Here is a 25,357-nt window from a genome sequence, read left to right on the forward strand (position 1 = left end):
TTGCGAGATGACGTTACATTTGAGCAGTACCATAGTTTATTACTTCCATATAATCGTTAACCACTGAGATGATGAAATACTTGTATGATGTCATAATAATGACCAAATTTAGGCGGTGAGACATAACAATGTGGGCGGGGGATTGATACATAAAATAAGCAGTAAGTGACCTTTAATACAGTGTAGAGGAACAACTATGACTTACCACTCTACCAAGTTTCGTTTGCTAACAATCTGCCAAACACTTGCTATGGACGATTTTGTAGAGCTAGTCTCATTGAATATTTTGGGGAAATATAGCTAGAGTTGAAATACCTGGTATTATGACTCTCAATATTGAGTATAAAATGGGTAATGGATGCAAGTTTGATGTGGCAGTGTTTAAAATTCAAATTATAAATTTACAAGTGCTGTGATAAACAAGTGTTTGGCATTGGGAACATGCACAAAATGTACTCCAATTTTAACCACACGTTAAAAGGGTTTGACTATTATTATGATGTGATTTGGGTCGAGGCTAAAAAGCCTGTACACTCATTCAATTACATACATACATAAATTAGATACAATAAACAAAACTTAACTATGAATATCAAGACACACGATAGTGTGTCGTGCGGCCCAAGAAGCCGGCGCGCCACACCGTGAGTATATTAACAGGAAGAAAGAAAACGCAATTTTCACACCTATGTAGCTCTGTGATCCCTTATCCGATTGGAACCAAATTTGTTAGAGACATGCCGCCCAGTTAGGGGAGTCTACATACCAAATTTGAAGAAAATCGCTTCAGCCATTTCCGAGATACGAGCGAACAAAATTTCGTTTTAATTTCTTCGTTTTTTTTTTCTTCTTCATCTTCATTTCGCACACTTCGCAAAATTCGCCATAAAACACGAATGCGTGCTCGGATTGGGCTGAAATTTGGCACACTTAAAGGGCTCATTAAGGCGGATCTCCGTACCAACTTTGGTAGGAATCCGATGAACATTCACGGAGTTATGACCGATTATTTGCGTAAAATAAGGTCGAAGGTCTGTCACGCCTACAGGGTAAACGCCTTGGAGGAATCAGTTGAAAATTGATATGTAGATGGAGCAACCATCGTAGGAGTGCCTTTTTGTGGTTTGAAAGGAATCGAGATAAAGACCATGGAGATATGACACAAAACCCAACCTGTGTCAAAATTACGCGATCGATTTTTATGAATAAAAAAATTATTAGTTTTCGTGTCTACCAGACAAACCGCTTAGAGCAACGAGCTGAAAATCTGTATGTAGCTGGAATAATCATCATAGAAAGTTCTTGCAGTAGTACACAAGAATCGGATTACAAATTACTGAGTTATGATTCGAAAGGCAACTACGTGCAGCAAATGCGAGATCGAGATACTCTAATAGAACAGTCACCCTAATAAAGCATTCAGTTGCATGTATAATTTACTCAGTTATATTACATTGCAAGTTATTCTGTAGGGAATTCAGCTACAAACAAGTCACCCTGTAGTCAGATCAGCTAGAAGAAGGTACCTAATAGAGAGTTCATCTACAAAGAAGCCATCATGTAGAGAGTTCAGCTCAAATAAATCACCCTGTAGAGAATTCAGCTACAAACAAATTGCCCTGTAGAGAGATCAGCTAGAAGAAGTTACCTTGTAGAGAGTTCAGTTACAAAGAAACAATCATGCAAAGAGTTTAGCTACAAACAAATCACCCAGTAGAAAGTTCCGCTATGAACAGATCCACTATAGAGAGTTCAGTTAGAAACAAGTCATCCTGTAGAGAGATCAGCTAGAAGAAGTCACATTGTAGAGAGTTCAGTTACAAAGAAACAATCACGCAAAGAGTTTAGCTGCAAACAAATCACCCAGTAGAAAGTTCCGCTATGAACAGATCACACTGTAGAGAGTTCAGTTAGAAACAAGTCATCCTGTAGAGAGATCAGCTAGAAGAAGTTACCTTGTAGAGAGTTCAGTTACAAAGAAACAATCATGCAAAGAGTTTAGCTGCAAACAAATCACCCAGTAGAAAGTTCCGCTATGAATAGATCACACTGTAGAGAGTTCAGTTAGAAACAAGTCATCCTGTAGAGAGATCAGCTAGAAGAAGTCACTTTGTAGAGAGTTCGGCTACAAAGAAACCACCATGTAAGAGAGTTCAGTTGCAAACAAACCACTCTGTACAGACTTCAGCTACAAACAGATCACCCTGTACAGAGATCAGCTAGAAACAAGTCATCCTGTAGAGAGTTCAGCTAGAAGAAGTTACATTGTAGAGAGTTCAGCTACAAAGAAACCACCATGTAAGAGAGTTCAGCTGCAAACAAATCACCTGTAGAGAGTTCAGCTAGGAACAAGTCACCCTGTACAGAGATCAGCTAGAAACAAGTCATCCTGTAGAGAGTTTAGCTAGAAGAAGTTACATTGTAGAGAGTTCAGCTACAAAGAAACTACCATGTAGAGAGTTCAGCTGCAAACAAATCACCCTGTAGAAAGAAGAAGTTACCTTGTAGAGAGTTCAGCTACAAACAAATCACCATGTAGAGAGTTCAGCTAGAAACAAGTCACCCTGTAGAGAGATCAGCTAGAAACAAGTCACCTGTAGAGAGTTCAGCTAGACGATATTACATTGTAGAGAGTTCAGCTACAAAGAAACTACCATGTAGAGAGCTCAGCAGCAAACAAATCACGCTGTAGAGAATTCAGCTACAAACAAATCACCCTGTAGAAAGATCAGCTAGAAGAAGTTACCTTGTAGAGAGTTCAGCTACAAACAAATCACCCTGTAGAGGGTTCAACTACAAACAAGTCACCCTGTAGAGAGTTCAGCTAGAAGAAGTTACATTGTAGAGAGTTCAGCTACAAAGAAACTACCATGTAGAGAGTTCAGCTGCAAACAAATTGCCCTGTAGAGAATTCAGCTACAAACAACTCACCCTGTAGAGAGTTCAGCTAGAAACAAGTCACCCTGTAGAGAGTTCAGCTAGAAACAAGTCACCCTGTAGAGAGTTCAGCTAGAAGAAGTTACATTGTAGAGAGTTCAGCTACAAAGAAACTACCATGTACAGAGTTCAGCTGCAAACAAATTGTCCTGTAGAGAGATCAGCTAGAAGAAGTTACATTGTAGAGAGTTCAGCTACAAAGAAACTACCATGTAGAGAGTTCAGCTGCAAACAAATTGCCCTGTAGAGAATTCAGCTACAAACAAATCACCCTGTAGAGAGTTCAGCTAGAAACAAGTCACCCTGTAGAGAGTTCAGCTAGAAGAAGTTACATTGTAGAGAGTTCAGCTACAAAGAAACTACCATGTACAGAGTTCAGCTGCAAAAAAATTGCCCTGTAGAGAGATCAGCTAGAAGAAGTTACATTGTAGAGAGTTCAGCTACAAAGAAACTACCATGTAGAGAGTTCAGCTGCAAACAAATTGCCGTGTAGAGAATTCAGCTACAATCAAATCACCCTGTAGAAAGATCAGCTAGAAGAAGTTACCTTGTAGAGAATTCAGCTACAAACAAATCACCCTTTAGAGAGTTCAGCTAGAAACAAGTTACACTGTAGAGAGATCAGCTAGAAACAAGTCACCCTGTAGAGAGTTCAGCTAAAAGAAGTTACATTGTAGAGAGTTCAGCTACAAAGAAACTACCATGTAGAGAGTTCAGCTGCAAACAAATTGCCGTGTAGAGAATTCAGCTACAATCAAATCACCCTGTAGAAAGATCAGCTAGAAGAAGTTACCTTGTAGAGAATTCAGCTACAAACAAATCACCCTTTAGAGAGTTCAGCTAGAAACAAGTTACACTGTAGAGAGATCAGCTAGAAACAAGTCACCCTGTAGAGAGTTCAGCTAAAAGAAGTTACATTGTAGAGAGTTCAGCTACAAAGAAACTACCATGTAGAGAGTTCAGCTGCAAACAAATTGCCCTGTACAGAATTCAGCTACAAAGAAATCACCCTGTAGAAAGATCAGCTAGAAGAAGTTACCTTGTAGAGAGTTCAGCTAGAAACAAATCATCCTGTAGAGAGTTCAGCTAGAAACAAGTCACCCTGTAGAGAGTTCAGCTAGAAGAAGTTACATTGTAAAGAGTTCAGCTACAAAGAAACTACCATGTACAGAGTTCAGCTGCAAACAAATCACCCTGTACAGAATTCAGCTACAAACAAATCACCCTGTAGAAAGATCAGCTAGAAGAAGTTACCTTGTAGAGAGTTCAGCTAGAAACAAATCATCCTGTAGGGAGTTCAGCTAGAAACAAGTCACCCTGTAGAGAGATCAGCTAGAAACAAGCCACCCGTAGAGAGTTCAGCTAGAAGAAGTTACATTGTAGAGAGTTCAGCAGTTTAGCTGCAAACAAATCACCCTGTAGAGAATTCAGCTACAAACAAATTACCCTGTAGAAAGATCAGCTAGAAGAAGTTACCTTGTAGAGAGTTCAGCTACAAACAAATTACCCTGTAGATAGTTCAGCTACAAACAAGTCATCCGGTAGAGAGATCAGCTAGAAGGATCACCTTGCAGAGAGGTCAGCTACAAAGAAATCACCCTACTTCATCTTTTCTTCTTCCTGTAGTAAAGAAAAAATGACAGGTTAAAATCCCTAAAGCCGGCCATAGGCCGGCTTTGGGGTATACAAATACAAAAAGAAGTGAAATCTAATCCAAAACAGCCAAGCTGTAAAAAAAGAGTGCGGCCCTGAGAAAGGCTATGGTGAAAAAAGATGTGAAATCCAAGGTGGCGGCCAAGAAATGGCTGTGATGGTAGGTTAATGGTAAAAATTTTAATAAGAACAATTCAGGTGAATTTGGTGCCGCTTGGTCTTGGCACAAAATTCACCTGAATTGTCGTTATTAAAATTTTTACCATTAACCTACCATCACAGCCATTTCTTGGCCGCCACCTTGGATTTCACATCTTTTTTCACCATAGCCTTTCTCAGGGCCGCACTCTGTTTTTACAGCTTGGCTGTTTTGGATTAGATAATTATTACATTAACATAAATCTTAAGTCATAAAAGTAATTATCTATAGCTGATTTAAAATTATTTAACGAAGAATTCTCCACAACATCACTTGTAAGATTGTTCCAGTCATTAAATACTCTAGTGCCAAAGTAGTTAACTCGACATGGATGGTAGGCAGAGGGCTTGAGTAATTTGTATGTGTGACCTCTGGTTTGTGTGTTGTGAGAAAGAGTGATAAAGAGTGATAAAGTTGGAGTGATCTAGATCAAAGTAACCATTTAACAACTTGAAAAGAAATATTAAGTCATGATATGGTAAATTCGTTGATGTCAGTCGATCTGTGTAAGACTTGTCTCTTAAAGATGATACAAGTTTTGTAGCATACCTAGAAGGCCAACTGTATTATTGACAGCATTATTTATTACTGTTGTTGATCAATTAAACACTTATATCATGATATCCATGGCTAACTCGTAACCAGACAATAAACTCCCTGGATAATCTAATATGAAGTATTTAAATTAATTTTGAGCGGGACTTACTCACTTTAGCATAGCAACGAGTCTTAAGCCAACCCAAAGCTCACCTCCTTGAAACCATTGATTTTAATACAGTGGAGAATCGATTATCCAACCTGATTATCCAAACATTTGATTTTATCCCAACACCAAAGTGACTGCTCAATTAGAGAAAAGTGTTTGCTTTATTAGAGCAATTGAAAGAAGCTCTCAATATTATATCAATGGATATTTGATTATACGTACTATTCAAGTATATAATATAAACACCCCTCCCACACCCCTCCCCCATATTAGTTCAGATAATCGACTAAGTCTATTAATCTTGTTGAGCCACCTGTAATGTTTCTATAAAGTCACCAAATGCAAATGTGATATATTGTATCCTATCTTCCATCTCCATCAGCCAGTAAATGCTGTACCATTGCTGGCTGATGTGATCAGGGTTTGTGTTGTGTGATTCAGGACTTCTCAGTCTGTCAGGTTCATCCCCAAGTCGATTGCTCTCAAATCTGTTATAATTACATAGGACATCAGGTATTTAGTTTCCTATTAGAATGCAGGGTACATTAAAGTAATGCAGTACATGGTTTTCAACTCCCGTTTCATGGGACCAAGAGAAGCTCCCGAACAGCAGCAAGGCTATCCCTACCTCCACTTTGCAGTCGGTACAGGCTCTGACCTATTTGTAATATCAAATATCCATGAGTCCAGTTAACTACTTCCTTGACTCATAGGATGTCAGTTAGACCACCACTATTTAAACATAGTTGAATTTGGAGTGTAGCTCCTCGACAGATGGAGATAGGATAGGTTTTATCTCCATACTTTAAGGTTAAGGTAATTCGCTTGCATGGTGGAGATAGAGCACCAAAAACAAAAACCATCTGGAGTTAGGCACAGTTACCTTACGTTTCAATATCAGTGTAGTTTTAACATCCAAAAAGTGGTCACATGACCAACAATCCCATACCGGATGTGCTCGTGTATGCTATAGTACTACAAGATGTAGAAGTCATTATTTAGGTAAGAAATACTATTCCTTGATTAGATGCCATAGCATTTATTACTGTAGTTCCAAAATCAACTATAAATCAGTCACCACGCGATGCTCAAAGATGATGTTTAAGCCTTTATTTTCGAAATTGATTGTGGCATCACTGTAGCTACTATTAGGAAATATGGTAGTTGTGTCTTAGGATTAATGAATAAGCTGTCCAATGTATATAGCTGTGATGGAATTTTTGTTCACGTAACCACTTTTATGGATATTTACGTGTGTTAAAATTATCAAACACTGCATGCAATCCAGTAGCAGAATTAGTACTAATTTGTTTTTTTCTGAAAGGTCAGTATATGTGAAACTCTTCAGAAGCAACAAAAAGAAGTATGCTTCCTATTTTGAGTGGAAACGCTATCCATCTTAGTGACATTTATTTGTGTCAAGACAAAACCTTGTTAACTATGAGGGCAATGGCTTTATGGAAGATGTTTGCAATTGTCTACCAGCCCGACATGATTTGGTTTCAGGGTAATTATTAGGTAAAAACCACATATTATGTTGTTTCACTTGTAATGATTCGATTGATTTGGTAAAATTGACCAGTGACTGTCTGTCTGTGCTAAAAGTGCATTAGGTGGTAGAAACAAGGAGCCATGGCCCTACCTCCTACTTGAAAGAAAATTTTGAAATACTCTAATAGAGCAGTCAGCTGCTGTACAAGCAGTCACCTTTAAAAGGTGTAAGTAGCTACTTAATTCATTTACATAAAAATATGCTATTAAGACTTTTTAAAATTTCTTGGAGGTAATCCCCCCAGACTCCCATGATTAACAAACATATCTTCAATTTTTGTGTAAATTTCACTATCAAAGTTGTCCCCTCACTTTTTGGCCTGTTCTACCATCCCACTGGTGTGTACACTGAACATTGCTACTAGAGCTGGGTGATATCACAATTTCCTACCATTACCATCTGAAACATCATGACTAAATATTATGATATCCATACTTAGGTGGTATAGCAAAAATGTTTTTCCAAAACCAGCACATTTCTTAGATATAATTTGACTAGCGCTTCCATCAAAGAATTGCATAAATATGTGTAAATATGCAGAATTTACACTAAATACAGAGAATTACTGGAATATGATATGACAATACTGCAATTTGAAGACAGTATCATATGTAAATATCCCGATATACGATAATATCGTGATATTTCCCAGCACTAATTACAACAACTGCAGGCACAGAAACACCTCCACCAATTTGTGGTACTCCAAATGTTGTAATTAAACAGCCGCTATATATCATAAGTCTAGAAAGGTTTGCACAAGCAAACTTTCACGAATTATGTGTTTTGAAAGATTTTGTGAAATAAACACTCACAAAATGAATTTGCAACTCCCAAATTTATATTGTGTGATATCATTGTCATACCACAGCAGCTGTTACTGGCCGGGTCAGCTATTTGATAGATGGCTAGAGGAAATTAGACTGATCAATACAACATGATTATGAATGAAACATGAGAGTAGAGAGATGGTGCTAGCAATGTATAACAACTGTGTTGTAGTTGATAAGTTAACAATTCCATATCTTAGACTAGCTGGCTTTTAAGCACTGTTGCTTTTAGCATGAATAAGATTTGGTGTGGTCCACAAAAAATCATTAAAGTTAATGTCATGATTCTGGATGTACATAGTTGTGTGATGTGTTCTTTGTTTAAGTGTACTAACTACTAGATTGTTCATTACACTGTGTACAGGACACTATTCATTGTTGGACTACAAGAGAGCTGTGTCTTCAAGTTCCATTATTCCACAGGAGGAAGAGTACACTGAAACACCACAATTGGAGGAGGCTTCACCATCCATCTTGTAAGGACCTTCACTGCACCATTGTATTGGTCAGTACAGATTACCTCTAACATGTACACATTGTAACATTCCTTTTGAGTTGTAGTTCCTTTAGAATGTTCCTTCATATGGTGGTATATAAACTTAAATGATCTGCCTGTTTGTGGCTGTATAGTTTCAAGTGTTAAATTGGGAGTGATCTTGTGGACTTGTTGCCTTCTGCTCTCTCCAGTGATATCTCACACAAACTATTAAATGTCTACATATATGCATACCATATATGGTTAAAGTTATCAGACCATGTGCATAATTCCCATTCCTATTCCAGGTGGTTCCCAGTTGAAGACAACACACTTGTGTAGACACTCGACTACATTTACTAGGTATGTGTGTGACGTAGTTTGACCACTTGTGTTATTAACTAGACATCAATGCATGCCATGGCGTGATAGAGTATTCAAGTTGTCTGTTTTCAGTAATTGGTGTTTAAATATTTCCTACTAGCCATTTGAAAAATTAAAAATTTTAAAAGGAAGTAGGGATCGATATAATACACATGCTACAAAAGTAAGGAAACAAGCTCAATAATGTTAAAGCTGAAATGAGAATCAATCCACGCAACAAAAAGGCTACTTGCTAAAATGAGACACATTTTAATCCCTACTTTTGCCTATCCACTTTTTGTAGCGTGTGTATTATATCCATCCCTACTTCCTTTTAATTTAATTTTTTTTAAATAGCTAGTTTGTTTACTTTTTATGTCACTCCTGCATAGTACAAATATCACTCACCTTCATACATGATAAATGCCTCTAAAAATAGTTATCGTCTTTGTCTTTAAAGCTATCACAGCAACTGGTAAAGGCTTCAACTGCATTTCTAAAGGCCTAACTAAATGATAAGATTTAACAGTGAAACATCACTGGAGAGTTTATCATTACGAGTGGAACCCCCCTTTTAGAAGACTGGATCCACCCTGAAAGCATGATTACCTAGCAAATAGCTAAACTGATAAGACTGTAAAACTACTTTATAAATGCTAGAGACGACTCCTTGACTACTAACCTGGTCTTATGGCACACTTTGTTAGAATCACATGTTCAGGCAGTGACACATGATGCAACTTTCATAAAGAACAAGAAAGGCTTGAATGATGAACAGCATGGTACAGTGGACAAAACGCAATCAAAACAACAGATTCGTAAATCCACCGTCATTACCTTGGCTGTCTGAATTTTCTGGAGCAATACACCTAGTGCTACCGGGTCTTACGACAGGCAGGCAGGCAGGCAGACAAAGTGCAGGTAAATTTCAATTAAAAAAAAAAATTCACTGTACATTGAATCAATCGACTTTTTGCTTCATTTAACCAAGGTACAGCATCATTACAGCAGTACTAATACATTCCTGGTGGTTTTTTCGGGTAAAATTTGTTGCAAGACTGTTTTCTAAAATGCAAAAAATATATGAAGCCATATGATTTCTTACTGATCCCTATTTATTAAGTTAACAATTATGTACTACCGTACTTAATGATACTCACACATTACAATAGACTTGGTATTTTACATCATAGTCACAAACAGTGATGCAGAGAATTGTCCATTGTTTACAAGTACTAGTGGACCGTCACACAACCAAAGAGCAAGCAATAATTCCTTTAGCTGACAGTCATGCACCCAGTAAAACACTGGGTCACCTATGCCTATGAACTTGCATCCACTTACAAACACACAGCTCACATGCATGTACACACACTCACACTATACACATGTATGTATATGCACAGATGCATACCACATAAGCACACACACACACACATGCATGTGTACTGTATAATTACGTACAAATTTTATTGAGAGACATAATTATTTTTGCTGATTTCATGGTTGCTTACATGGCTGTCCACAAATTTTCATTTTTAAACATTAACAATTGTAGGATTGGCTCTACATATGCTGCAATTCCTGATTAGAGTGCTCCTTCAAATAAAAACTCCCTAAATTTGTTTATCTCAATTATCTGTGAAATTGCCTATCAGGAGTGCATTGTATCCTTTGGACAAGGGAGCGTGTAGCTACATACGCTACCAATTTACGGGCGAAATTCAAATTCAGTGCTACTATAATAATGTCAAGTTGAAGGATTTCACATCGCTTGTGAATACAGACAGGTTACCCTGTTATGCATGTGCTACTTTTCTTTTGTCATGCCATTCAACTTAGTTTCCATAGCTTCGTTTCAGTGATGCCAGTAATGTGATCTACTTGAGCATGTGTCTCCATATAATGTACTAATATGGAATTTTGTAAGTTACTTTTATAGCACACAGCAGCCGTGTTTGAATTTGCTGTTTACAGAGTTACATGCTCCCTTGTCCATAGGATTCGATGCACTCCTGTGCCTACATTTATACCTTGATATTTTGCACATATGTAGTAGTTATAACATGGGCACGAGTGATTTGCCTGAAATATACACACGAGCACGAGGGGGCAGCTTGAGTGTATATAGTTCAGGCAAATTACAAGTTCCCATGTTACAACTAATGTATTCCACTTGGGGTGACTCACTTGCAAGTGCGGGAAACTGCAGGAATGTTTTGCGAGTGTATTTATATGGGCCATGTGAATTTCGATTGTGGATAATGTCGTAAGATCAACAACAAGGCGCTGCTGAGAGACCAAATGTAGTGTATCGACACAAGCATGCAGATCGCTTCAATTGTGGGTATACAATTAAACACAGGAAGCCCAAATGCGACCTGAACCATAAAGTACTTACTATACTAGCCATGAACAAACTAAAGTAGTGAATATGTTTACAGTGCTGACCTAGCCAATTAAGTGCCACGCCCAGTCACTACCGTATATGTAAAAATTTTCGAGGTGGAAAATTTTCATAGATTTCATAGATCACCCTTCACCTATGGAAATTTTCCTCCGGATCCAGCAATTATACAAATAATTAGCTGTAGTGACTGCCTAGCTAAGAAATTTTTCCTCTGAATCTTGACATAGTCTACAACCTCGAAACCTTTTATGTATACGGTACACGTGTGTGATATCGTGCCAGGTGTCAAAACAGCAATGTAAAGACAATTCAAATGCACAAAAGTACTTACTTTACTAGCCATGAATAAACTAAAGTAGTGAATATGTTAACACTAATGGCCAAATCAATTAAGCACTATGCACATCATCACATGACTAGAATGCACTCAACACAGCAATATAAACTAACCTGTGACCTTCTTCATTCAGTAAAACAATGAACTATCTTCTTTCCCAAGTCCGTAATCTATGCTTCAGCTCACTTTACAAAACTAAAACCCACTATCAATCCTTTGAAGTGTCATAGCATTAAAGCAGAGGAGATCACACAGTTTCATCAAAGATATCAGATGATTTCTGAGAATGCTTGGAATGCAGTAATGCATTCCTGAGCACTGATAGCAGTGCTAGTATACCACTTATACACCGTCTCTTCCCTTTGAAGCGAGTTGTGAAAGTGGTATATATAATTATATGGTACCACACACACACACACACACACGCACGTACGCACACACTGCCTGTATCATACATATATTTACTTAATTTTGTAGTCCCACCAAACCTGCAAGAGGATCCTGGCAGAGTTACCAGCTTGGATTTTGACTAGTACTATTCCCAGCAGCCAAACAGTGGTCATGGAAGCAACCACCGAGTCAATCATGACTGACTATGTGTAATGAGACTAACCCTGGTAACCTGAGTATTACCTCCTCCTCCTGGTGAACAGTTTGATCTCACCTTATAAGGAGCTGATCAACTACTGAACCTCATCAGTACTAAGTACAGGTACAGTGTATGTGGAGTGTGTTTGCTATAGTGCCTTGTTTAATTCATGAAGACATTGTAGAAAAGTAAATGAAGTTTACTCTGACTAAAAAATAAGAGCCCTTCTTTTTGCACACAAAAGGTAATCTGCAGTTAAATACAGTATGTGACCTTTGTAGAGCCTTACAGGTTTGCAGACACAAAGTATATTCTGTGTAACTGTTTGCTGTGGTGCAATCATGAATTATCATCATACAGAGAGGGTACCCCACAATATATACACTCACTCCAGAGGGTGTTTGAATATTTGTTTAGTATTCTGATCACATTATGTAGAAGTATATGTGACTATCTTAGCAAAAACCCAATTTGTTTGCACAAGCGTGCATATTGAGAAAAACGAAATTTAAAATAATTTATAAAAATGCATGCTACAAAACCAAGTTTTTATTGGGCCAGCACTCGAAGAAGGAAGAATCAAATCAATTAAAATTATATACCATCTTATTCCCCCACTCATGGAGAGTTGGAAAATCTTTTTGTTTCTGTAGCTTCAATGATATGCGTGTCACGTATGTTTGCTTACGATGCGGTAACGTAAACAAGATTGTCATCATTTCTTCTACTACACCACCTTCATACCCATATGTGCAAGTGACTACAGGGCTACCACTATACCTTGGCTGATCTGCTAATCCATGCATGGTGAATAGTTTACGCCAAATTGCAATGCTGTAGACTAATCCAAACGGAAGTTATGGCTGCAAATGTAAACACCTGTAGTTTTTTTTTCAGTATAGTCACTGTACAAATTGATTGTCTTGCTCTTTCTACTGTCTAGTGCTATGATTCCAAAACTACTCACCACAGAGGGCTGAAACGTCGGTGATCTGTTCCATGGACACTGCAGATAATGCTTAGAAAGAAAAAAAATTCCAAAATTGTGTGAACAAGTCAGGTTTTTGCTGAAATGATATGGTGAGTACATTTTGTATTACAGGTGGCAAAAGAGGATGACACTCCTGGAGCTTTCCTACACTTCAATAGTATACAATACCCATATACTAGACGGTGTGTGTGTCCTGGATGTAAAATTTGAATTGATAGTGCATTTGACAAATTTGTGTGAAAATTTACTAGTGAGATATGGTGAGTGTATGGCTAAAAGTTGTCCACTCATGAAAACTTGTGCTACTAAAATATTGTAGTATTTTGCATACACATTCCACACACCCAACCTCTTCTAATAAGGTTGATGATATTGTCATGTAATGTGATGATTATTTTATAGGTGCTGGCAGCCAAAGAAGTGACCTTTGTTTGTTTACTATTGTATTGTGAAATATATTATCAAGAATTGTTTGTTCACACTGCTTAAATGCAATGTTGTCTCGCGAGAGTGCAAACGATTAAAAACTTGGGTGTGGAACCCGTTTTGCTTGTGAATATTCATCCCATTTCATTTGGGATGAATACTTGTGAGCAAAATGGGTGCCACACCCTTTAATAAGCAAGATTTTTTAATTGCTCGCACTTTTGCAAGACACCAGTGTACATGGTTTACATAGAATGAACACACATAAATCCATCAAATTTTCCAAAGTTTGACACAAGTCTTCACTAATGTACAAGAGTATCCGCCAGATAACTTTCAACAGTCTATGAGTGTTCATTAATGTACATAATGGAGTGTACATCAGTGTACATGGACAGTGCTGTAATGCTGTCCATTATTTGGTCTCACTGACATGAGCAGGCCTGGACTTAGGTACAAAAACACAATTTTATAGTTATGGTACCATATAACTTGGCTATACGCTAAACCATACACTATGAAATAATGAACTAGTGCTGAAACAATAGCAATTTGTACTATTCGAATAGTTGTGAACAAAACGAGCGAATATTCAATTATTCTATAAGCTGATACTTCTATTGAATAAGTACTGAAACATATTGTTAGGAAGCAAGGTAAAGCCTAAGAGCTGTTTCTATCTTTTCTAAAGTAGAATTTTTACAGCATGGATACATCACTTCATTCACAATCTTAAGTTTCAAGGCTGGCTTTTCCATCTAAATGCAGTGTACAAAGTACTAACGATAGTGTGTGAATCAAATAGTGTCATGCCAATCAAATAGTCAAATAATTGAGTGATCATTTCAGCACTATAGCATATTTAATGTACTCAAGTTGTGAGTACCACTACATGATCATTGTTTCAGATAAAATTATTTTTGTAGATGAGTATCTGATCCAAATTTTAACTTAGATGAATAACACCCTTACAATGGCGGATCCAGGATGGGGCATTTGGGGCAAATGACTCCCCCCTTACCTTGTGGAGGAGCCAGCCATACTTCTGATTAAAATACTAAATTTTATGTCAGGACAAGATCAGTTTATAAAACTCATGAAAATATGCACATTTTACTAGCATTTATTACAAATTTGCCTGTAACTAAAGCAAACCGAAGTCAAACTAGGTGTGAAATAGTCACCCAGCACCTTTGTACATACTAAGTGCTTCTAAAAATAATTATCGTGTTGCTGTTGCTTAAGACATTCAAAGCCTTTAAAACAGCTTTTAAGGCTTCACAACCGGCCAAAATGGCAAAAATCAACAGTGATACACTACTAGTAGGTGATTATTTGCTGCTTCAAAAATGCAGCAACTAACAAGAGAATCTGGATCTCCCCAACCACCTGGAACTTAGTCTGTTTGTGCCCCTCCCCTTGCCAGCTCCTGGATCTGCCCCTGCTTTACCAACACACTCCATAGTAACTGTTAAGTCAAATTATCAACAGCATATATTGTTATGTTAAAGTTTTGATACTAGAAAAACAGTACTAGTGTAAAAGACATAACCATCTGGTGTCCAAGTTCTAAATCTAACTAGATAATGTATGCATGCACAGCAGTTCCAGTTATGGAATAGTAAAGTATGTGTTTTTATTTAGCAAATTCCTTCAGCAGATTTGCCTTAACTTCTTCAGCTAAATTGGGATTACCAGATTCTTCCAGAGCTTTCAAAACTTTATACCATGTTCTCTCACCACACTGTAAGAACTTGCGGTACAACGCTACCTTGCAACTGTTGACACCTTTGATCTCATTGTTCATCTTGATTTCCTAAAAAAATCACCAATTATTATCACATGACCTGCTACGTGAAAATCCGAGTGGTTTGCATTTTGTTGCTTGGAGGGAAAACCAATGGACTGTTATAGTTTCAGTTTTGAGAACGTAACAGGAATAGCAAAGTAATGGATTTGTATAGCACATACTAAAAATAAATTATAGGTACTTGTGTATCTAACTGATCATAATCACTAGTTCAGCAGTCTTAATCATCATCAAGGTAAATATGTGACCCGGTTTGCGAAAAGGGGTCTTATAGCCTTTCCAAATTGTCAAGTTTGACTAATCATAACTCCTCAGGTTTTCAACTTATCGCCTTCATATTACACCAAGCCATAGTGCTACGTTAAGATATAAGGGAACTAAATTTCAGGGTGATACCTCATTCACAAGTCAAGTTACAAATAGCCACGTACATGCAATTAAAAAGGCTATAAGACCCTTTTCGCAGACTGGGTCACATATATCTATATGGTTTTTGGCCTACATCCACTTATGTTTGTGAGCAAGCAGGCTAGTCAAGCTCAGAAAAAATGATACTATAATGAAGTTACATTTTACTGCAATGTCAACAAACACATGTACAGTAACTTAATATCAAACAAAGGTCATCTTGCTCTCCATAAATGGGTCAATACAATGGTATCAATTTGAGTATTGTTTCACTGTTTACTGAAGTAATTAAATTAATTGTTTTTGTAGCACATGTTTTATTTATTTTAATACTTCACAGATCAAGTTAACACACATACAGAAACATTGGAGAAATCAAAGATGAAAAAAATTACAAGATCTGGGGTTTTGATGTGTTTTATTTTAATTAATTAACCCCCTCACCGCCAAATTTGTAGAGGCCTCCAATCTACAATGCTATATAACGTACACACCATACCATATAATCCTATAAAACTATATATCAGTTTACTCACTATAGAACAAGGAATTCGATTATCGAGTTGCTGCTTACACAAAAGCAACCACAAAGCCATTGTATAACTTCAAAGTGCAAAAATCGGCCTAAGTGAAACAAAATGTGAAATTTCATTACTTTTCAGGCTAGAACTGTTTATAACACTATAAACATCGCTAGCCTGTTTACAGTTGAAGTCTGGTTTTCCAGCATTTGAGCAATTGCGCATGCGCATATACAGACACAAGGTCACTGTTTCGAGGCGTAAAAAAGTAGCAACATGCCACTCCCACTCCAACCTATACAATCCTTCTCCTTACTGTTTCTCTTCATTAGTAGCGCCTTTATCATTTCAAAGAATCGTCTACAATGCTTGTTATCGACACTCTGAAAGTATGCGATTGAGACGGGTTATCCCTGTTCCCGTTCACTTAAGGGCATGGCCACTACAGGATAAGTGCAGGAGCTACTAAAACGCTCAACTGAAGTTACAGAGTGCTTAGAATGTGATGCTATGGGCATTTATATATTGAAACTGCCGTATGGCGGTTGTGGCGGTGAGAGGGTTAAGAGCACAATTATGCAAACTAGTCTGGTTTTCACTCAGCTGGTCACATACATATCAATATCACTGTTAGTAGGGATCACCAAAGGTACACAGCTACTGTTGACATCACCAATTTGAGAAGTCACAATGTGGTTGTCCATATTAAGCCTTGTCTACAAATTAATTTATTCTGATCTTTGAATTAAGAGTAGCATCCCCAACCTGTATAAGGACCTGACTTTTATTTGAGCCCTGCTTTAATATGATTAAATATGGTAACTAAGACCTATGTGAAAAATTAATGTCTACTTACTAACATGCTGGTAAATTTTGCATGCAGTTTATACTCATACCAGACCTGGCCCTACCCAACATTCCTGAAAGCCCAAGTGGTTACCATCTATACTTGCAACAAGAGTTCATAATTATATTATGAACTCTTGCTTACAATTATTGCACAAGAAAATAAATTATGTATTTTTATTTCAGCTAGCTGCATGGCACCTGGTTTTTAACATAGTTTCACATCTACTACATTACAAGTACAAGGATAAGGGATCACAGGAATAAAAGTAGTGTAGGTTGCTCACACTTGCAGATATACTAGTGAACATTTAATCCCTATACTTCAGTAGCATGACTGAATTAGGGATTAACAGTGTCCACTAGTATATCTACAGGTGTAGGTGACCCCCTTGTTTCCCTACTTTTTATTTCTATGATCCCTAAGAATGGCGCCAGAGTTAATGTTTTCGTCCAAACATGCGCCCTAGGTATCAAGTACTGATTTGAAAGTGAAGCTTTGCTATCAGCTACGTTTATACCTGTTATACAGTGCTATAAATGAAGAACAGGCAGAAGAAGTGCCTCTGCAATCAATCCAGTCACCATGACAATTGGCAAATCCCAACTACTCAAAATTGAATGGTGGCCATTACGTTTCGGTTTAATCTATATCAGTCCGTTATATAGTGTTACAAACAAAGAACGAGAAGCATCTCTGCAATCAATCCAGTAGAAAATATGGGAGAGATACCAACACAGCCACAGGGAAGCCACGTAGTGTGCTGGCGTTGTCAGTGAAAAGAACTGGAACACAAAGGAGGACAAAGGCAAGTCCATGATGCGTGTATTGTACGTACCACAGTTGGCAAAAAGGTATATCTCGTGCGAAGTGATGTTAAACAGTGAATAAGTCAAGCTTGTAGCTACATCCATTGTTGAGTTATGCTTGGCTGAAGCATCAATGAGTCAGAATAAGACTCTGTTAAATAGAAAATTATTGAAGGGTTTGGGGTTGGTCTGACCACATTTTTGGGCTTGGCTGTGCCTAACAATATTACCAGGCTGTCATGAAGGGAAATTGAGGCTGGTTTTATGGTGATATTTGTGGCTGAAAAAGCCCAGTTCTGCATGATCCCTAATATACAGTACTACCGTACTGTATGATACTAATAATATACTTGTGATTTGATAAATTACATACTAAATAAGCTAACAAAACAAACATAAACCGTCATCATTTTTACCTGCGTCAGATGCTCTGCATCATCTTCTGGTAGCAGGAATATACCAAAATCTTCCCAATCATTCAACTTTTCAAGATAACGTGCCAGTTTTGGCAAATTGGGTGCTATGAAACAAGCACAATATGAAAACATTGTAGCAGTATAACTGGCAAATAGCATGCAACATCTTGAGAATAATAATTATGTAAATATACAGTAGCTGTAGACTATAGTGAATGAATAGCATGATGCACACTGTGTACGTACAGTCATAATAATGATTAGTTCATTTCCTACTAAAGCTTCATGTGTAGGTGACCACTTTGTATTATAATAATAAATAGTCTGGAAGACTATAAGTTAAAATTAATAGAAACAATTTTCAGCTAATAGCCTTTTGTAGAACACCCCTAAGGATCAGAGTAATACTTGGTTTTTAAAAAATCAATTAGATCTACACAAATATGTGACAAGTGTACATATTGCTTCACCTTTGTTGTAAAAGCTAGGTGGCAAGCTTCCATCACCTGCAGTGAATGTATACATACATGCCAATAGTATATGTACCAATACATCGACCTACATAGTAAAACATGTGTTTAAAGATTGAACGCATACTGATATCCTATTCTATAATGTGTATAATATACTGTACCAAGAAATCTGTTCAAAGTTTGGATGAACTAGTAATACAAATAATGGCATAATGCTGAATTAAAAAGTACACAAAAATTAGGAATTAAAAAAAATTAGAGTTGTACTGATAATCAGATCGGTAATGGGTAGAAGCCGATAATTAGCTGCTTTTACCATAATTGGAACTTGGCTGTTGCCAGTAGATTATTAGTCTACTCAGCTTCAGTAGTTGCAGTACCACTGGAGGGCTGGTGTCAGAGGGTAGTTGGAAAAGGCGGATATGATCAGACGCGGACACGGACATTTTCAAAAAGCACTTTTACATTTATTTTTCATACCTAACATTGTTTTTACAGCAGTCTTCGCTTCCAGACCCGGGCATCAATCTTGTCATAGTGCTTATCCATTTATAAGTACACGTGTGAAGGACTAGACCAGCACTCCACAGAATGCCAAAGATCATACAGTGTTGTACACGTGCTCTAAAGTTTAATACAGAGTTATATAATTGTAGAGATTAGCTTGTATGCCCCATGCAACTTAGCCAGGGCCGCCCACAGGGGGGGGCAACTGGGGCATTTTGCCACGGGCCCCAGCCTGAAAGGGGCCCCAGGAGGCCCCATGAAGGGCCCCCTGAATACCTGTTTAAAGGATCGATATACTCTAATAGAGCAGTCAGATCTAAATACTCTAATAGAGCAGTCACAGTATTCTTCAGAGGAGCAGTGTAGCAAGCTTATAGATAAGGAGATATGGTTGGTGATGGGTAGTTATTGTCATTGCCAGCAGGTTGTGACCTTTTTTTTTTTTTTTTGGTCTTCACCTTACAACTTCGGTCAAGGGCCCCACTTTAACTCTTTGCCCTGGGCCCCTTAATTTCTCTGGGCGGCCCTGAACTTAGCTTAACAGGCTAAATCCACAATCTCACACCTTTTAGTATACGGTGTAGGCGCTTATACCAAGCGTTGAGGGTTTCAAGGACCTGGCCTACGAGATTAGGTTGGGACATGCCAGCTTAATCTCTATGACAGTGAATATAGATTTCTAGAGCACGTGTACAACACTATATGGTCTTTAGAGTGCTTCGCACATGCACTTATAAATGGATAACGCCTGGGTCTGGAAGCGCGAATACTGCTGTAAAAACAACATTAGGTATAAAAATAACTGTTTTGTAAATGTAAAAGTGGTGTCTGTGTCTGCATCCGTGTCCAGCCGTATCCACCTTTCCCAACTACCTGGTGTCAAAGGCTCTGGTAGGTACTTAGGTAATTTGTTTATGTTTTATGGTAACCACAAAGATAAACAGTGATGGTTCAGGCCCTAGCCCACTTGTCTGACTAGCAACTTTGAGTTGAGGTCAGTGTAAAACCTCACAGCATTGGCTCTACTAGCTCTACTTTTAGTGGAGTATGCACAAGTATAACTTGTAGAGACCTACAATTGGGTATTGGGTAAAACAGGGTAAAAATATATCGGATATCGGTTTTCCCTAAAAAGTGGGAATCAGTACAACACTAAAAGAAATGATACAAGTGAGGTCATCTACACCTTATATATATAGATACACTATATAGTGAACATTTAATCCCTAATTCAGTTTATAGTCACAACTGATTAAATATTTACTAGTATATCTAAAGGTGTAGGCAACCTCTTTGTATTACTACCTTTTTATTTCTATAAAATAATGATCCCTAGTCAGCCATACAATACCTATTTTTCCTTGTATTTTTTGTTTATGTACAATTTAAAGAATGACATGAAACATATCATCAAATTAAATACATGCCCAACTATCAATCACTAAAAGGTGAAGTGGCCTTTATGCTTCATTTTGAGGTATTGACACAACTTAAATGAAGAACAGTATGACAAGTGTCTCTGATAGCAATCCTGTCACTATGGAAAAGCAAACAATACCAAACAATTCCCATTATAATATGTGATAGTCAGCACAGTGAAGCCATTATGTATTACCACAAATCCACACCTTGTACAGTCAGCAAAAGAAATGGGACACAAAAAGGACAAACGTTAGTCCATGATGTATGTGCTTTGTGCATTCTGCAGTACACCAAAAAGTACCTGCTGGACTGATCAATATCAAACAGTGAATCAATCAAGCTCATAGTTAATGAAGTTATCCTGGTCTGAAAGCATTAGTCAGATACTCAGTCAGTCAGTAACAAAATTTTACTGATTAGAAATCAAAGTTTTGTGGAAAAATATTGGTTGTACTGAAGGCACTTTTGGGCTTGATTACATCTGATCAATACTGCAAAGGTACTGCAAGACTGGTTTATGGTCTTTGTAGGAAAATGAAAACCTGAATATACAGCACTACTGTACGGTACTGTATGATACATGCAGTACATATAAATTGATGGATTATAAACTGCCATATCTATGTTTATTGTGTATGTAGAGTAAGCTTACCAGAGTCTTTTGCTGCAGAACTAGTGTCAAGGTTAGTTTTGTTTTCTGGTACAACTAACAGTGAAAAGCAGTAGCTAAGTTAATACAATCTCTTCATTTGTACACACTTAGTGCTTTTAACTTGACAAAACAACAAAACAACAACTTATAAATGATATTGATGCTGAAGCTTGAATATGAAACAGCAATCACACCATTGTACTCATATACCATATATAACATCATAGCACATGTGTACAGTTAATATGTACCTGGGTATTGCCTGAGACTCTGATAGTAATCAGGGGCCAATTTTCCTCTGGAGCAGCACAGTGGCATTTGATTAGCTTGGATCTCATCTAACTTCAGATGAAGCTTAGGACACAGGTTACAAGGAATGTAACATTCTGGAGGAGCAGAAGCTGGCATAAATGTTGCCGTAGTTTCCTTGAGCTTGGCACAAAACAACTTAATCAAATTCCATCTATTCTGCAGTCCTACAGCACTGACAACCCCATACTCATCAGGTGTGATTGCTAGTCGTATACTATCCTTCTCATCCGAAAGACTAACATAGTAGTACTGATCAATTCCCAGGACTAGCTTGATCATATGTCTCCTCAGTCTATAAATAAGTACTAATGAAATGCTTTGAATGCATATTAGCACTACTAAGTATCTATACATATGTGACTTAATAAGTTAAGCCTGCTATGATTGGTGAAAACCACTGTTATATATAGTTACTTCCCTGTGCTATTCTTTCCAATGACAATTTTTTCTGTAGCACGGGGCTCTGTAAAACTGTTTTAAACTATGTAAGTTATTGAGTACAAGTTTCTAGGAAACTCAACAATCTGGACACAAGATGTCTTAAAATATTCAGTTTGTGGTGTAATGTGTTACAGCCTTGCATTTGATGATCTACAGTTACTACAATTTAATTTTGCTATTACCAAGTCACATATAATTTATAGACATTAAAATGTACTAGTTAAATTGCAAACTTACTGGCAAAGGTTTTCACTTTGTTCAATATTTCTGTCAATGCAGGCAGCAAGCATCTGGTAGAATACCATGACGGGGATGAAGTTGTCGGGAAATTTGAAGTAAACAATGCAGGCATTTTCATTTTTATCACTAGGCAACTTGGTTTCAGCTTCAGGCAAATTCCAAGGCAACATTGGCGGTACAATAAAAACTTTGCCTTGTCGTTTTGGTGGTTGTAATTCTTCTTCCAAAAAATAGGTGCTACTATTAACTTCAGCAATGAACCCAAACAGCTTTATATACTCAGTGGCTTGGCTACTGGTCAATGGAAAGCCTTGGTCTTCATTAAATTTTTGAACCATGCAGGAGATAAAATCCTCCACCAAAATACCATGATTCCTAAGCCGCTCATATTGCACATCATGGTCACTGGCATCAAATTTATACGGGTGTGCAACAATAACGTAGGCAAACAATTTTGTCAGCCATTTCGGTGAGAGAACTACTAATTCTCTCAATGATTCTGCATTTGGAAAATGCAAAATTGTGCCCTTACTGTGAAAGTGTGCTAATGCACCTTTGAATTCTTCACTACCAATGGCAGCAAAGAAGCCACATTTACTAGCAATGGTGTGGAATTCCTTGGTAGTGATTACAGCCTTGTTGGTTGCAAAGAGCTCCTTCTCAATATTTAGGTAGACAACTGGGTGCTGTTGACTAAGAATATATTGGGAGGCTTCGACCAATTCAGCCTTTAACCGATCTAGTTCCCTGTGGTTCCTAACCTTATTGCTTATAAAGAAGCAATACTTTTCCAAAGCGCTTCTAAGGCCATTCCCAATACCAACTAAATGCTGGGCATAGGGTTTCCCCTTTAGTAAGAGAACCAGCCAATCAATAATTTGCTTTTTTTCTTTGCTCAATGGCCTTCTCGTCTCCTATAGCATCAATGTGGGTTGCAACTAGAAACACTACTGGTACTAGTTTAGATTTTGAACCATGCTTTGTGCCATCTTTGTGGCAAATGGAGTGGATTGCTTTCAGCCAGTAGCAAACAGTTTCAGCACCAGTCGTAGTGGGATTTACAGACTTTTCTGTGTATGGATCTCTAACAACATTTCTACCTTGTGTGGGGTCATGGAGGTTTTGAGAGGCATCAAATACAACCATGGCTACATTGTCCTCTTTGAGGAACATTGAGTGTAGCCCATGATAGACTGACTGGCCAGCAAAGTCCCAGATAACAGCATTAATGCCATTATCATCAACTAGGACTGCTGCCTTAGCCTGTTCCAGATCAGCCTTAACTGCTGCAGGAAGTTCAGGCAAGCTTTGCTGGAGTTCTCGCTTGTTTGATGCAGTGATCATGGGCTCAACATGTTTTGCAGAGATTTTAATCTCAGCCGTTACCTTAAGCTTGGTATGAAATAATTTCTGTAATTTTTTAGGGATTCCTGCCTTATCAATACGAGACCAGTTAGAAGCAAACACAGTGCACACATCCACATCAGCACCACGAGTGGCTATGCGCTCTTCAAATTTGTCTCCTAAGAGAGTGGAGACAAGGCAGGACTTTCCAGCCTTTTCTTGTCCCAGAACATATATGGATATACCAGATGGATTAGCCTCTCCCTTTGCCAATGCCATGGCATAAGCTTTGTTTTCTCTGATGGTTTTTTCGCTGTCATCTGTAGAAACGATATAATTAATATCTATGTAAAATTTACAAGCATGTTATATACAACACATCAACATTTTAATTACACAGTTTAAACAGAGCTATCAAAGTTTGACCAAAAACATCTAACTAAACTTAACAAACATGTTCTTGTTTCACTGGGCAGCAATTAGTTTCTAACATCTTAAGGATCAAGAATGTTATTTGCTGATGAACAATTGTCTATAAAATGCCTAAAAAGTGGCGGCGTCCTTGTTGCAGCTCTAGTGCACAAAGTATCATTGACATAGACACTATTAGGCTTGCTTGAGCATAATAGGCTAGCAAAGCATCAAGCATTATGCCAGTATAACTATAGAAGATATTCAATTAACTTGTGCAGTGTTGATGCCAACACTGTTAAAAAGCCTGAGTGCATTTCATACAAAAAATGTACGCATTTCACATACTGAGCTCCTACACTAGAAGGGTATGAAACATATTCGTGTGCATTACATGCTAAGAATGTTAGCATATCACACGAATATGGTGGTAGGAAATGAAACATACCTGTGAGCATACTGTGACATAATGATGACATCATATCCACAGTGGCTCGAGGATAAGCGCTTCTTAGCTGGAACGTTTATGAATAGGTACTTGCAAGAGCATCAGCATGGTCTGGGAGAGAAATACTCAAAGGAGTAAGGGCTTAGAGACTGAAGGATCATGAAGAAATGAGTCGACTAAATTGTGCACGGACTGATATAGTAACAGGGTGAGTTTTTAGTATTCGATATCTGTGCAACAGGATTAATCTAACATGTGTGGGATTAATATACTACAAGTACACAGAAAAATTTGGAATTTTCAACTAGAGTAGGAACCATAGCACATTGATAAAAATTACTGAAACAAACTGGAGTAGTGCACGATATTAAATCACGGTAAAACAATAAGAAGTGTTATATCCTTACTGTGCCTTTTTATTAGTAGGGATATAACACTTCTTGTTGTTTTACTGTGATTTAATATCATGCACTACTCCAGCTTGTTTCAGTACTTTTTATCGATGTGCTATGGTCCCTACTCTATAGTTGAAAATTCCAAATTTTTCTGTATACTTGTTTGTAAACTTTTTACTGGTGAATCCACGCATACTGCATCTGAAATGGCACCACGTGCCCCAGCTATTCATCTGAAAAGTGAAGTATCCATTATGCTTCGTTGTCAGCTATGTTCAACCCATTACACAGCATGCATTTCGGATCTAGAACTATTCGAAAAGCACCTCTGCAACCCATGCATACCGAAAGAAACGGTGCCACGCACCCCAGTTAAATCAATTATCGTCTGAAAAGTGAACTATCCATTATGCTTTGTTGTCGGCTGTGTTCA

At 37.7% G+C, this 25,357-nt stretch overlaps 3 protein-coding genes across 4 annotated transcripts in view; 1 reads left to right on the forward strand and 2 right to left on the reverse strand.

Annotated features, from left to right (window-relative positions):
- Positions 1–25,357, forward strand: part of LOC136262585 (uncharacterized) — a 120,484-nt gene that overhangs the window by 2,917 nt on the left and 92,210 nt on the right. The window contains exons 4-8 of one of the 2 annotated variants that reach the window (XM_066056943.1): positions 8,242–8,353; positions 8,661–8,715; positions 11,940–12,174; positions 12,995–13,106; positions 13,154–13,503. In XM_066056943.1, coding sequence (XP_065913015.1) covers positions 8,242–8,353; positions 8,661–8,715; positions 11,940–11,991 — 219 coding nt within the window. In that variant the 3' untranslated portion in view covers positions 11,992–12,174; positions 12,995–13,106; positions 13,154–13,503. Of the gene's footprint in view, positions 1–8,241; positions 8,354–8,660; positions 8,716–11,939; positions 12,175–12,994; positions 13,107–13,153; positions 13,504–25,357 lie in introns of those variants that run through there. The other variant, XR_010704230.1, reaches the window with a different exon arrangement.
- On the reverse strand, positions 14,945–23,200 carry LOC136262577 (uncharacterized). The gene is made up of 6 exons (XM_066056912.1): positions 22,324–23,200; positions 21,585–21,937; positions 21,334–21,387; positions 18,750–18,785; positions 18,280–18,383; positions 14,945–15,284 (listed from the first exon to the last, which is right to left on the reverse strand). The coding sequence occupies exons 1-6, from the start codon at positions 22,662–22,664 to the stop codon at positions 15,105–15,107; spliced, it is 1,068 nt and encodes a 355-aa protein (XP_065912984.1). The 5' UTR covers positions 22,665–23,200; the 3' UTR covers positions 14,945–15,104.
- LOC136262575 (death-associated protein kinase 1-like) overlaps positions 23,197–25,357 on the reverse strand; it is a 44,369-nt gene continuing 42,208 nt past the window's right edge. The window contains exon 10 of the mRNA XM_066056909.1: positions 23,197–23,990. Coding sequence (XP_065912981.1) covers positions 23,197–23,990 — 794 coding nt within the window. The remainder of the gene's footprint in view (positions 23,991–25,357) is intronic.

The sequence above is a fragment of the Dysidea avara genome, chromosome 7 (assembly GCF_963678975.1).
Source record: "Dysidea avara chromosome 7, odDysAvar1.4, whole genome shotgun sequence".
NCBI classification, from domain to species: Eukaryota; Metazoa; Porifera; class Demospongiae; order Dictyoceratida; family Dysideidae; genus Dysidea; species Dysidea avara.

Excerpts from the sequence above, each read along its gene's own strand:
- LOC136262577 (XM_066056912.1), bottom strand. The coding sequence starts at position 22,664 with ATGGTTCAAAAATTTAATGAAGACCAAGGCTTTCCATTGACCAGTAGC. Across the intron at positions 18,786-21,333 it reads TTCTGCAGCAAAAGACTCTG|GTGATGGAAGCTTGCCACCT; the intron begins GTAAGCTTACTC and ends CATTCACTGCAG. Across the intron at positions 18,384-18,749 it reads ACCTAGCTTTTACAACAAAG|CACCCAATTTGCCAAAACTG; the intron begins GTGAAGCAATAT and ends CTTGTTTCATAG.